This window comes from Melozone crissalis, unplaced genomic scaffold, assembly GCF_028551555.1.
Source record: "Melozone crissalis strain CALT ecotype California unplaced genomic scaffold, PUWL_Pcris_2 ptg000027l_1, whole genome shotgun sequence".
Taxonomy (NCBI): domain Eukaryota; kingdom Metazoa; phylum Chordata; class Aves; order Passeriformes; family Passerellidae; genus Melozone; species Melozone crissalis.
The window spans coordinates 87,483,686-87,498,125 of record NW_026535805.1 but is presented as its reverse complement, the minus strand read 5'-3'; the positions used below and the strand labels follow the sequence as shown (position 1 = coordinate 87,498,125).

Here is a 14,440-nt window from a genome sequence, read left to right as displayed (position 1 = left end):
GCAGACACCTTTAGACCTCTGGTCATCTCAAATTTATTTTCTATAAAAAGCTGTATAGTGCATTGCCATATGTTAATATAACAATAATAACATACACCACAAAGTAATAGATAAGTGAGAATCAAAAATTGATTTGCTAGTGAGAAGAATGTTGTTGTCCCACTAATAAAAATTCGGTTTTTTGTTTCACTATCAAATTCAAGATTAAAAGAAATGTAACCGTGGTGATAATAAGTGGGGAAAATATCAGTAACAGAAATATCTTTTAAAAAATTTAAAAATAATGAGCAGGAGTTTCTCTCCTTCCCCCTGCTCTAGTGTTTCTGTTCAGCTGCTGAGAAAGTGAGGATTGTTCCACTAACCTTCTTTCTACTCCTTTGGATTTGATGTGCTAGTGTTAGACATTCATATTTTTGAGTTAAGGCAGTAACAAATTATATCACTGTGAAGTGTTACCCATTCATGTAGGAGCAAAACCAATGCAAATCCTCTTGTTTCCTAGATAAACCAGCTTTAAACATCAAAGCTTATGATATGATAGAGAGTATATGAATGCTCTAGTGCAGGTATAAGCAAAGCTTTGGTCAGTTAGACCATTCTAGGTATAGGTATCCAATTTTCATAACCGGTGTCTTAGTGTATTTTAGTAATTGCAGTATGCCAATTTCTGTCTCTGTTTTCACTGGCAGTCAGTGTTATCCATTCAGAATCCCTGTATCCCTTGTGGATCACACTTCCTAGCTGTTTGTGGAGACTGAGATCATGCAAACTCATTCCCCATTCCCTTTCCACTGGTGCTCACCACATCCAGTGATTGTACTTCAGGGCACCCACACAATAGGGTGCACATCTTTGGAACCCCACATGTCTCCAGGATCTTTCTGGGCTACACCCAGGAGCTGGCTACTGCAGTCCACTGCTTTGATTTGTGATTTTTCAAGTTGTTTGCCAGAAATGCCAATAATGCCTCTTACTGATTCATGAAAATGGCCAAAATTAATGACGAGCAGCAAGACCAAAAAAAAAAAAAAAGAGTGGAAGGAAAAAGTGAAAAAGTGAAAAAGTGGAGCAAATGGAAATGTATTAGTGAAGCCAGTAGTATGAATTACAGGCATTTTCTCATACTTCTGGAGTTCCAATGAAAAGGTGCCTGGATTAAAAAACCTTTTTTGTCTATTTTCTCCTCTATTTTGTTTCATTCTTTGGTGTTCCTACAGTTAAGCAGAGCTTTTTACCACCATGAAATTTATGTCTAGATATAAAAATTAGAGGAGCTTGTGCCCAACATTTCTCTCAGTAAGTTACACGAAAACAGTGTGGATAATAATGTACTTTATAATGGACAGTAATGTACTTTATCACGCATTCTTAAATTTCCATATGTATACTCCAGACCTGCTCAGTTTCTTACTGTGGACATGCCAAGGTTCATGTTAAAGAGAATGGCTTAAAGCTGTTCCAGGCTGGATCCTTTATTCTGAGGATTTCTAATTATGCAAGTTCAACAAGAAGGGCGCTAACCATGGATTGTCTAAACTCAAATATTGTTTCACAGTTTTTTCAAGTTGGTGATCTTTCCTTTAAAGTTAAAACTTCGTAAAAAATGTTAGTGTGCTGTTGCAGCCTCAGCTTTTTGGAAGGCAAAAGATTGGTGGGTACTTTGGACTGCCAAAGGAATAGGGAGTTATTTTGATTTTTCATTAATTTTTTCCCCACGATAGTTTTAAGAAATATTGAACATCTGGCAACTAGATCACTTTTTTTTACCAACTCTGCTCTGAAATCTGACCTCAATGCATGACTTACTATTTAGAAAAGAAGTCTAGACCTTTGCCATCTTAGCTTTGGACTTGAAACTAAGGCAAGCCATAACTAAGGAGAAACAGCTTCAGGGCAACTGGCAAACATGGAATATTAGGAACGAGTCTCCAGCTGCTTTGTGGAGATGACTGTGTTTGTCTGCAGCTTCACCGACCGTGGGATGATGTCCTTCTGCACAAAGGTGAAACTGAATCCTGGCCCAGGGAAAACCAGAGCAGACCAAGGCACAACAATTCTTATAGCCTGCTCCTTCGTGCTGTCTTGGCCGTGTATCTCTGTTTCAGTTTTACCCAGAGAGCTGGTATGACTTATTCTGTAGGAAATCTGAACTATACACGAGCCCTGAAATAAGAATACTGCCTGTGGACTAGAACAGTGTTTCAGTCCTTAAAACTAATTATTGCTTGTAATTAGAGCCATATCTCAGGTGCACGTGCTGCAGAAGGTTAACATAACTATGAATCATTTCACTCATCCCTGTCAGTGTGGGTATCCCAGGTGCCTGGTGTGGAAACACACAATTATACAGCAGTTCTTCTCAGATGGGAGTTTTGTCCAGCCTTTTATGTACTAGTGAGACAATGTGCACTATTAGTAGGACAAAATGTCCAAGTTCCTGAACTTTGGTATGAATAGAAGTGATGTTGGGCAGAGGAAGCTCCTTTGTGTGCCTTTAACATGAATGTTACTGTACATCTGTAACTCACTAATTAGAATATCCCAATTAACCCACCAAAAGCTTTTGGGGATATTAAAGGTTTTTTCCTAGGAAACATTTAAGCCATGCAATTTGAAGCTTAATCTATTATCTATGCAATTAAAGCCAGCCTCATGTCAGCTACACAGGAAGGTATATCTTCAGCCATTTTTATGAACAGAAGGTGCCAAAAGATGACATGATTTTTTGAAGTGATACAGTAATGATAATTTAATAAAGAATATGTTATCATTAAAGCATCTTTCAAAGTTTTCAATGTAAATTTGTTTCATAATCATACTAGATTTTTTTCATAAATAGTATTGGTCTCTGTTGTAATGATAGTCCCAAATAATTGTAAAAGAAATTTTATTCTGATTATTTTGTCCTGTACATACAGGTTTTGGTCAGTAATGTCAATATAATTGTTATTAGTGAGATCGCAAGAAAATTATGACTTAATAACTGTACCTTCATTTTATCAGACTTTTGACTTTGTGTTACTGAATTACCTCAAGAAAATTATATATTAAATACTTCTTTTATGCAAATAAATGTGTGTGTTTCATGTTTAGATGGATCCAGGTCTAGAAAAGCACAGAGAACAGTTGGTGATTGAAGTTGGCAGAAAACTGGACAAAGCCCGCATGATTCGCTTTGAAGAACGGACTGGCTTTTTTTCTTCAACAGATTTAGGCAGAACTGCCAGCCACTACTATATTAAATACAATACTATAGAGGTAAAAGATGATGTCCTGTTTCTGGAGGGTTTTTTTCCTTTTTTTTTTTTTAACTTGTGCCTAAAATAGTTGTAAGGTATTACAGAACATGTAGCTGATTTGTTCACTGTATTTTCAAATCATATTTACTGAAATGGTGGGAGAGAAAATAGGAAAAAGAAAGAAACTAAATATCAAGCAATACTGAAAATTTAGACTCAGTGTGAGATGAGATTTAAATTTCTGTAGTCTTTTTTACTTGTTGTAGAAGAATTATAAGAAACATTTTGATATTCATGGTATGTGCAACCATTAGGACTTGATAGCACGTTGTACTGTAGTGTCTGATAACAGATGACCTTCTCTGGCAGAAAGTCCTGTCCTGTTGACAACCTTGAACAACTTCTGGCACTGTAATCAGATTGTGTTGTAAACATGTTCAAAATTTTGTAGTATTGGAAACTTGATTTGATGTACACATTCATCTTAAAACATTTTCGTTCTTAGCGAATAAGTGTTTTTCTTGAATAAAAGAAAGAAAAGACTCAACGTTAATAATTTTTAACTGTGTACTGTCACTGTATATAATTAGTCTCATATATTTATTCAGTCAGATATGTCCTAGACTTTTTTTCTTAAGTGGCCACATTGCATGTCTCTTGTTGTTGGAGTGGCCAAGGCACTGGGAGGAATTGGTTTTTTTAAACTGACAAAAGGTCATTATGGAATTTGTTCCTGTTTAAATTGCATCACCCTGGTCTTCCAATAACTTGCGTTTTAGCCTTGTATGCCTTTTAAACTCTTGGATAAGGTTTCTTTGTTTCCTACTATATGTGTATTTTTATTTCCAGTGACAAATCAATTCTTTTTATTTTTAATAGACTTTCAATGAATTGTTTGATGCTCATAAAACCGAAGGTGATATTCTTGCTATAGTATCAAAAGCTGAAGAGTTTGAACAGATAAAGGTAAGGTTAAAGAATTTCTTGAAGCTAGACACTTCTGTAGTACTTACTCCATAAATACTGTCTACAGACACAAGTTTTGTTAAATGCTAAGCACCATTATAAAATGTTTTCTGAGTAAACATAATATGCTCTCACTCAAATTTGTATGTAGTTCAGCTTGAACTGTAATGCGCATTTAATAGCTAGTTATGGATCTTTGAGTAATTCTTTAAAATGCTTTTAACAACTTTTCAGCTCCTCAGTTATTAACAGGTGAAGCTAAGTGTCCATCTGAATAGTGTGCCGAGGGATGAGATAGTTTCTCTGTTTGAAGTTCAAGGCATTATTGGATGTCTCCCTGAACAGTTTGCTTTATCAGGAATGAGGCAGGACTCACGGAAGTGAATTCTGATATATTTTCTGCAGGGAACAATATTAGATTGGCGGAACAATAAATTCTCATAAATTCAAATCTGAAATCTAGAAAGTTGTCATAAGATTTTGCACAGGTTAGAAGATTACTGCTGTATTGTACTCAGTTCAGTTCCAACTTCCCTTTTTTGCCTCCCGTGTGGGCAGGACACAAGGCAGCACATTCCAAGCTGGCATGAGCTTGTTTGCCCATGCTTCCATCTCACAGAGGGACGAGCCAGACTCCACAGGGTTTGTTAGCTTGGGCTCATTGCCATTTTACCACAATTATACAACTTGCAGATCAGAGCTGGCTCTCATTCACCTGGCTCTGCGAGCTGACAGCCTGAATCCCTCACCATCTACATATTTACATATTTGCACACATTGTCTGGGTATTACCATCTCTTTATCTAATGGAGAAATTCTATTTTGCTGTAATCTCTTCTATTATAGAAGATAATAAGCAGTGAGGTTTCACAGTCATACATGGAACATTTTCCAAGCTAGAGGGTTTTTTTTATGACAGTGATAATGCTTGACTAGGTCTAAATTTAGCGTAATTTAATATTTAAAAGGAAAGCATATGGAAAATATCATGTGATATGTTTCTGTATTTTTAATAAAGTTAGTAGTGATGCTTCTTGACTAGAGCACAGTTTTTCTAGTTTACTTTCGCAGATTTATATGGTATGGCATCAGTGCACTGTCATTTCCAGATTTTTGTGATTCATTTGCTGTGCAGCTCTGAATGTTAAAATGAATAACTGGTTTTCACAAGAATAGCTCAGGATTTGCCCCTCTGTGTGATAGAAATTGCGACTTTTGATAAATTAATCACGTTTCCATAATGCCTTTAAAAATTCTGAATTTTGAGATATGTAACTCACCAGTAGCTGAAATACAGATCTGGATAAGGCGTGTACTTGTGCTGTGCAAGAGCAGAAAAAATTATCCAAAATGCTGTTGTTAGCAGAGCATAGTATTCCCCTGAAAGTGGATTCATTTATGATGGTTCTGTACTTCATGTCTTTCTTTCCTGTGGGACTAGTCACTAGAAAGTTGGGGATTTTAACCCAATTGTCTTAGGGTCTTTTGTATGTCAGGTAGTCAGGTCCAAATGAAAATTACTTTCAGATGGTTCCCTGCAGGGACCAAACATTTACCCTCTTCAAATAAGTTTTACACTAACAGACTATCAGTAAGTCAAAGAATATGTAGATTTATGCTAGTTTTGCCATGTAAGGGTCATCAGTTAGAATGTGAAATGTTATGCATTATTCAAACCATAGATATTAATATTTCTTTACTCATATTAAGACTTAATCTTATTAACAGTGGAAATTTTAATATGAAGAATCATAGTACTTCACAGTTTTGAGTTTAAAAATGTATTATATCACATGCAAACTGTGTAACTATAATGAGTACATTTAATGTTAATTCAAGATTGCCCTAATCCAGATGGACAGAAGTTTTACTCTGGTCAAATAAAAAATAAAATCTCATCAGATGAAGGATGACAAGGTCACAAGATTCAATTTTTGTGGCATATCAAATTTTTGTATGTCAATGGCAACCTTAATAGATGGTGATGAATAACAAAATGTAATTGTGTCCCTATTAAGATAGTTTCAATTATGGTCTATTAGCTACATTGTGGAAGATGTGGGTTTACTGCTTTTTTTCTTCTTTTTTTTTCTCCTTAAAACTAGAGGCTCCATTTAAAAGTAATATAACCATGTTATAAAGAAAATTTGATTTCAGTGTAAAAATTTTCATCAAATTGCTTCAGCCTCTTCATAATATATAATTGTGTTGTAGGTAAGAGAAGAAGAAATAGAAGAGCTAGATACCTTACTAAATGATTTCTGTGAACTCCCTGCTCCAGGAGGTGTGGAAAACAATTATGGAAAAATTAATATCCTCCTTCAAACATACATTAGCAGAGGGGAGATGGACAGCTTCTCCCTTATTTCGGATTCTGCATATGTTGCACAGGTAAAAATAGTATTTTCTATGTATTTGTTGCTGACTTCTGCTGTTTTAATTCTCCCAAATATTTACAATTATACAAGTAGGCCCCAATCTACATCTTTTTTGTACATTTTTGTGCAAATTTCTTTGAAAATCAGAGCCTTGTGTTTATGCATGCATGTAAGCTATAAAACTTGAGTAGAAAAGTTTTGCAAAAGGCTGCCTTGGGAAACTATGGCAGTTTTTGTTAATTATGAATGTCCTTTTTTGTTTGTAGTACCCATGTAATCTTATTCTATTTAGTTCCTCTAACTGTGATTGCACAGAAATTATATTCTCTAAATTTCAGGGTTTTCTTTTGAATGTGAAAAACTGTTGTAATCTTTTCTTATGCTTTATGTGTTTTTATACTTCATTTTGCAAAACATATTTTGTGTTTGATTCGCATACCTTGGTTTTCTCATGAAAGATGTGCTGTTGTAATTCTGTTGCTGGATGTAATCCAGCAAAAAATGTGCAGATTGACATACCAGTCTATGTATTTGTTTGTTGGTTTCATTTGACACCTAAAGGGTTGATTGTAACACAGCATGTTTAGTTACCACACATAGGCAGGTACAGAGGGGAACATGACACAGAGATCTATGTAGACAATTGTGAACCCAAAAAATGGTCCCTTTTAGCCCATCTCAGTCTCACTCTCACTCTTCTATTCTAAATTTAATAGTCAGCAGAGATGTTGCATGGAGTTATTTTTGTCTCATCCTTACAAAACTGCTTTGGAAAGAGTTAATCTAAAAGTTGCATTTAGTTGGTTGGTGCTAAAGATGAGATTTAAATATTCAAAATTATACATAGTCTTTAGCAACATTTTCATAGTAACAAAATCTTTTTCAGAAGTGTTTGTATTTTGTAGCACATATGAGTATAAATGAGAAAATGCTGAATTGATTGTACACACCATAAAAATTGTGCACTTGCATAGCAAAATCATTTTCAGTAGAATCCTTTTAATCTTTGCTTTCAAGGCAATTCCTTTTATTTGTCTGTCTCATTTATAGCATCTTTAGTGAGGCAACATGGTCTTCTTCTTAGATCTTCATATAGTTGTGGAACCAGTGCTACAAAGTGTGGGTTTTTTTTTTTTTTTAATTTGGATAGTGAGTATTAAGAAAATTTTTCATCCTTTCTAAATAAGAGGAATGTGCTTCTGTAGTAACATATGCTTCCTATCATAACCAAATAATTTTCTATTTTTTATTCCTGTTGGCATAGCAGAGCCAGTAGGGAATGATTATATTCTATTCAATGAATCAAGAACATAATTCCTAATCCAGACATAGTACTGGTAGAGGAAAAAAAAAAGAAAAAAAAAAGTATAGCTTCATAATGCAGCTTGAAAAGTTTATAAAAGGAATATCATAACTTAGGTTTTCAGGATAAGACTGACCTCATTCAAACTTATGTTAATAATTATTTTTCCAAGTCCAAAGCATATTTGTACAGTTTGGTTGTACACTATTTTCAGAATATAGTAAATGTTTTTAAACATTCACTACGGTTAAGCTTCTGTGCAAATGTTATGAAATCCAGTGTGAGATGCAATGCTATTATAGAAGCATAAACTAGAAAATAACAAAAATTGAATTTCCATATAAAGTGAATTTGCAGGTGTCTGTTATGGAGGGGTATATTAAGTGAATTTGCTTCAGAAGTGATTGATACACAATAAACTTAGAACTCCATAATGTTAGCATAACTGTGATCAAAGTTCTATGGCAGACCTGACACTACAATTTTAATTGGTTGCACATGTTTCTTTTCATAATTTCAGAATGCAGCCATGAGGTAGTTTTGTCACTAGACAGGGATGGAAAAAATGGTTTTCAAAAATGTTTGAAATCAGTTCGAAAAGAAAAATCTAAAATCTATTGTTATGGTTTGTCAAAGATGAGTCTATGGGATCCTTTTCATTTTACAAAGAGTATTGAGAGAATTACAACAGTTTTGCTTTTTTTCCCCCCCGCTTTTCACTTTCCAGAATGCAGCCCGCATTGTTCGGGCTCTCTTTGAGATTGCCCTGAGGAAGCGTTGGCCTGCCATGACTTACCGGCTCCTGAACCTCAGCAAGGTCATTGACAAGCGGCTCTGGGGCTGGGTGAGCCCTCTGAGGCAGTTCTCAGTGCTACCCCCCTCCGTCCTCTCCAAGCTGGAAGAGAAGAATCTCACCATCGACAAGATGAAGGACATGAGGAAAGATGAAATAGGTGAGAAACCAGCAAGGCTGATGTGCTTAAACTATAGAAAACAATGGGCAAGTAAGAGCTGAATCTGAGCCATGCATCAATATTCCCTCTCTGCTCTGGAAGCCACATACCACACATTAATATGGTTTGTCCAATAAAGAAGGTTTTTTCCAGTCTCCACAGCTTGTAAAATGGCACAGCTCTGAGGATAAGGCCAGCCCATGTCCTGGTGGTCACAGAACACAGATGGAAAGGAGATGTCTATTGATAAGTATTTAGGTGGATACGTGTAGATATACATATTTATGTTGACCTGTGTGCTTCCCTTTCTGCCCACCTTACATAACACACTACTATAAAAGGCATCTGTTTACTTTTGCCAGTTGGCACAATGTGGCCTTATTTCTTTAACTATTAATATGGAAAAGAATAAAACCAGATTATTACATCCAGGTATGCTATCAGTAAATGGCCTTCTTCTGAAAGACTGCATTAATTTTCATTGAACATGGAGAATTCATTGTCACTGGTGTCACTGCAACAAAACCTTAATGGAATTTTTTAAAGGATTTGACAGTCCAATAATGAGAAAATCCACAAGCCTACCGATAGACATAATGACAATTTCCAGTAAGTCTGTATAAACTGTTATGCATAAACTGCCCACCATCTGGCTGAAGTAAAAAAAAAAAAATCACTTGTAATGCATTTCTTTTTCCTTAGTGTATTTTTTTTTTATTTGGACTTCGTTTGCACCTGCTATTACCAACCTGTTGCTAAACAAACTGCCATTTTTTGAAAAATCTAATTTTAGAATAAAAATACCGTTCATACTCACTGCTTAGAAGCTATCACATCTAACTTAATATTTCTTTCATATGCAGGAGCACTACATTGCTAGCTTGGAGAACTTTGTTATGTGCCTAATCTAGGCTGAAAAAAGTTAAATAAATATGTAAAAGTTTGCAGAATTAGATGTTACATTTTCATTTAATGAGTTAAACCAAAAGACTATGACAAAATTTGAGATGCTGACTTTACCTGCATTTTAATATAATGTTAAATGTATTAAAACCATTGCATTTTATTTGAAATGCTAACATTATAGGTTTTTTTATTCAGAAGTGTTATAGCACTTTTTAACTCACTGTTAATTTTTTGTGTATTTGTGATGCCTTTAAGTGCTAAGTGTTCTTTTCCATTCATTGTATTAGTGTTTTTTTTTTATTTTGTGGTTGTTGTTTGGTTTTGTGGAGCTGGTTTTGTGGAGCTGTTTCAACAGAGAGGGGGAACGGAGATCACCCCACAGATGAGACTAAGTAAGGCTCTGTATGTTTTTAATTTTCTAAACAGTCCAAGTGAAGATCCATTTTGATTAATAATTTGTTTGAAACATTACACTAAAAACTCAAATTTTTATATGTAAAATAATGAGAAGTAACACTGAACTTTGGGGGATCAGGACCTTTTTTTGGGTTTTTTTTTTGTTTTGTTTGGGTTTGGTATTTTTTAATTGTTCTTTCTCCCCATACCTTCGCTTGAGAAGCAGGAAATTTTGTGTAAAAATACAAAGCAAATTTTGCTTCCTTCAATGTATTGGAAGCAGTATTGACAAGATGGAAATGTGCCTATGTATGCCGGCAATTTGTCTGGTTCTGGTTTGTATTACCTTAGTTTGAAAGTAGATGAGACATGGGATTTGACTGTAAAAATAGGGCACTGCTGACCATACATAATGATATTTCATGTTCTTCAGCCTTATAAATATCAAAGGTTGATGTGTGTGTATCTCTGTGAAGTAGTTGCTTGGCACATTTCCTCCTGTCCAGCCTTGATTTCTGAGGTGTGCTAAGGAAGTCACTGTATTTTTATTTCAAATTCTAAGCTGTGTTCAAATGAGGGAAGGCACAACTTCCAGCTACTGCCTTGTTTTCTTACCCCACAGGGCTGGTTTCAGTCTTGGTGTTTTTTGCTTTTTAAATGTTGTGGAGACCTTGGAGATAGAGTGACAAAGACAGGAACTGGCTGGCTAACTCAGCCCATGGCTTAGGGGGAGATCAAAGCCTCAGGTGGGTGGAGAGCATGTTGTGTGCACAGATCCTGGATTCCAGGGTACCATGAATGGATCAACACCAATCTATGAGCTATTGCAATGTAACCATGGAGTTTCCAGATAGCCAGGAAATCACTGTGTTAGCTGAGATAAACAGTCCCTTTTTTTTTTTTTTCACAATGCAGATGACAAACATTTTAGAATAAGCAAATTTTTTTTTAGACATGCCTATTTTCTTTGTCAGCTTTTGTTCAGAGGGTTTTAGTATTTTTTAAATGCCATTGATGGTGTCTCATAATATAACATATTAAAAAGAATTCTTATTAGAAAGAAAAAAGAGAGAGCTTAGGGAGGAGAGAGTTTTATCACGTTTTGTAGAAGTTGGAAGAGGAGCCTTATTTTCCCCTAGCTCATAACTGTAAAAGGATCTCAGTGCTATCCTATACAAACCTCACACGTTTAGAAAAAGAAAGTGATTTTTGCCATGAAAAATATACCTGCCTACATAGTCATATCTTTGAATCTTTGTCATCTGCCTTTATTTAACATGATTTCTGAAGTTTTACCTCTAATTGCAAAAGCTAGTCCCTGTGCAAATATGCTGAAATGCTGCATGTATCATCCCAGTGTACCAACATAAGGGTTTTGGTTTTTAATAACCCACTTGTTGGAGATGCAATTGTTTTACCAACTGCAAATTAAACTGATTAAATAGGTGTTCAAACTTCTGGTTAGGGGTTTGATTTTTAAAGCAAGGTCACCATTCATTGCTTCAGAATGTAAAGACCTGTGTGAGAAAAATCTATCTGCCAATTTGTTAAATAAGAAAAACTGAAAACGGAAAGTCAGTATCAATTTAAAAATACCAGTTTCAAGATGCTGTGCTCATAGATGTCTTGTAATTGCAAGGAAAGGTTTGGATCACCTTGTCACTTTGCACATAATGCAAATAATAGGACTTCTCCTTTTTTGAATTTTTTTTGTTTTTTTAAATGGGTAAGTATGCACAGAACCACATAACGATACCAGAAAATATCAGTAGCAATTGGTAAGGTAGATTCTAACAGGGAGCATTTATGATCATCACAATTAAAATCTAAAATATGCTCCACATAATTACATTACAATTCCAGTGAAAATGTAGTAAATAAGCCAGAAGGTGGAATAATTTCAGCAAAAAAAAAGAAATTACTGCTGCATACTTTCTTTTATATTCAAAATGAAGAGCAAGGGAAGAGAGATTTGAGCTGCAAAATACAAGTAGGACATTTTTCTAAATAAATAAAATCACTTTATTGCCCTAGTTACCATGATTACAATAGAAAATTAAAAAATATTGCAACATTTAATTTTTCCTTTGTCTCAGTTACACACTGGTATATTCTCACAGATCAGAGCTGCTGTGAGGTGTTTACTTATGTGCATTTTTAACCTATTAAGTACCTTTTTTCAATTTTATGAAAAGCATTCTGTCTGCTTTGAATCACTACACAGAAATTGTAGAAGTTGAATTAAGTAAAAAATTGGTATTTGTGCTCTGAAAAAGAATTCTATGGCTTGATTAGAGCCTGGTCTAAAAGTAAGTGAAGGAGAGAGAACTAGCTTGACATAATATTTTCAGTGTGAATTCTTAATTGTTATTTTAACCCCTTAGTTATAGCCAACGAGGGGGTTAAGACTGATTTTTCAAGGCTCTAAATTGCTAATTCAAGTTAAGTATTACAAAATATTCAGACATGCTAGGTCAAGAGAGTCAGACATTTACGTAGCCAGGAGCAAAACAAGCAAGCAATAATACTGCTCTCTGAAAGCCTATTTGAAAGTCAGAGTTGTACGCTTTTTCCTGGCAATGCAAATTCGTTACACCTGATGTTTTCTTGGCAGGTCATATGCTGCATCATGTGAAAATTGGGTTGAAGGTAAAACAGTGTGTCCATCAAATCCCCTCCATCATCATGGAAGCAACGATCCAGCCAATCACCCGCACGGTGCTCCGCGTGCGGCTGAGCATCGCGCCCGACTTCACCTGGAGTGACCAGGTACAAACTGGGGGAGCAGGAGGCAGGAAGGGAAGCATTAGTTTAGTTTCACTAAAGGAGATGATCACTGATTGTCCAGAGCTTTTGGGATTTTTTAAAAAGCATTTATTTTAACTAAAAAGCAAATTTGATAATAGGAATGGGATGATTTTTATGACTTTTGTTGAAGAAAGCAAGCAAGGATCATCTTTTCATTTCTGTTAAGCCATGTAAGATTGGGCTGTGTATATAACACATTGAGGCAAATGCTTAACACTGGATATTTACAGTAGTCACACACAGATTAGAGTTATGTGCCCAGAAGGGAGAAGCAAGAGAAAGGGAGACATGAATGGCTCTCTGAATATGAACAAACATCAAACACAGAAAAGCTTTGAAATGCAGTTCATGTATGCCAGGTTCTCCTGTTCCTCTTGGCTTCACAAATATACATTCACAATATCAGTGCCTTTTTCTACTGGGACTTGTCTGAACCAAAAAAACCCTGAGATATGTTTGGAATTATGTTCATCTGTATTTTATAGTGCAGATTTATATGAAAGCAGTTGTACCAGTTTCACATTTAGCTATACACACATCCTTTGATTCAGAATCTGTTCATTAGAAATGCATTTAAGATAAATCTAATTGAAACATAAATGTCCACATGGGGGCGTTGTACTGTTGCTGTTACTTCTGAAACTTTCTACAGGAAAAAAAGATACCTCCATAGGCAAACATAATTTTCTTCTTTTAGACTCATGAAATTTATGCTTAAGATAAATTATTTTGAAATGTGGATATTAAGTATCTGTTCTTTTATTAAAAATTAATTTTAAAATCTCTTAGATTACAATTTTTACCTTAATTATAATTAAATGAGAGGTTTATTCCACAAATATTTAAATTACTTTAGAATTTATTTTCCCTGATGAAAGGTTTTTTAATTTCTTGTAGAAGTTTCATCGGGTTACCTTATAAATGGGATATTAGCAATCAAAATACAGAGTTTGATCAATCAAAACATAGAAAGTTTGATTCTGCTTGCCACCTAGGTTTGTTGAATAAATATTTGAATGGATTTCTAATGTGAATTATAACATGAATATTTTTTTAACCTTATTTATGGGCAATACTTCAGAAGGAAAAGAAAGCATTACTTTTTAGGATTGAAACAAGTTTTTATTGTTCAGTTCATCCACTTTACCTGTAATCTGCTAAAGACAAAAAAATTACTGTTCTTCATAGTGAACTTTATCTTAATACAAAGTAATTTCCCAATCCATTGTTAGGTTTTTCTAGAAAACCTAGGTTCTATATCTTTACACGTTAGGAATCCACACAAAATTATACTGTTGCTTTGATTCTGAACTTCTAAATTTAGAGCAAAAGTTTGTCACAAGTCTGTTTTCTGCCATGACCCCTTTATACAGTTTTTCTGATGATTGCTTTAGATATATTATGATTGTTGTATCAATTAAGCTTATGGAGATGTTTTTATGTGAATTTGTTTATGGGTGATCATAAAAACTTGGAAAAGTGGTTTTTTTT

At 34.8% G+C, this 14,440-nt stretch overlaps 1 protein-coding gene across 1 annotated transcript in view; it reads left to right on the top strand.

The window, feature by feature from the left end:
• Positions 1 to 14,440, top strand: part of ASCC3 (activating signal cointegrator 1 complex subunit 3) — a 251,047-nt gene that overhangs the window by 159,646 nt on the left and 76,961 nt on the right. Inside the window, exons 18-22 of the mRNA XM_054279359.1 lie at positions 3,094 to 3,258; positions 4,119 to 4,210; positions 6,425 to 6,596; positions 8,614 to 8,839; positions 12,756 to 12,910. Coding sequence (XP_054135334.1) covers positions 3,094 to 3,258; positions 4,119 to 4,210; positions 6,425 to 6,596; positions 8,614 to 8,839; positions 12,756 to 12,910 — 810 coding nt within the window. The remainder of the gene's footprint in view (positions 1 to 3,093; positions 3,259 to 4,118; positions 4,211 to 6,424; positions 6,597 to 8,613; positions 8,840 to 12,755; positions 12,911 to 14,440) is intronic.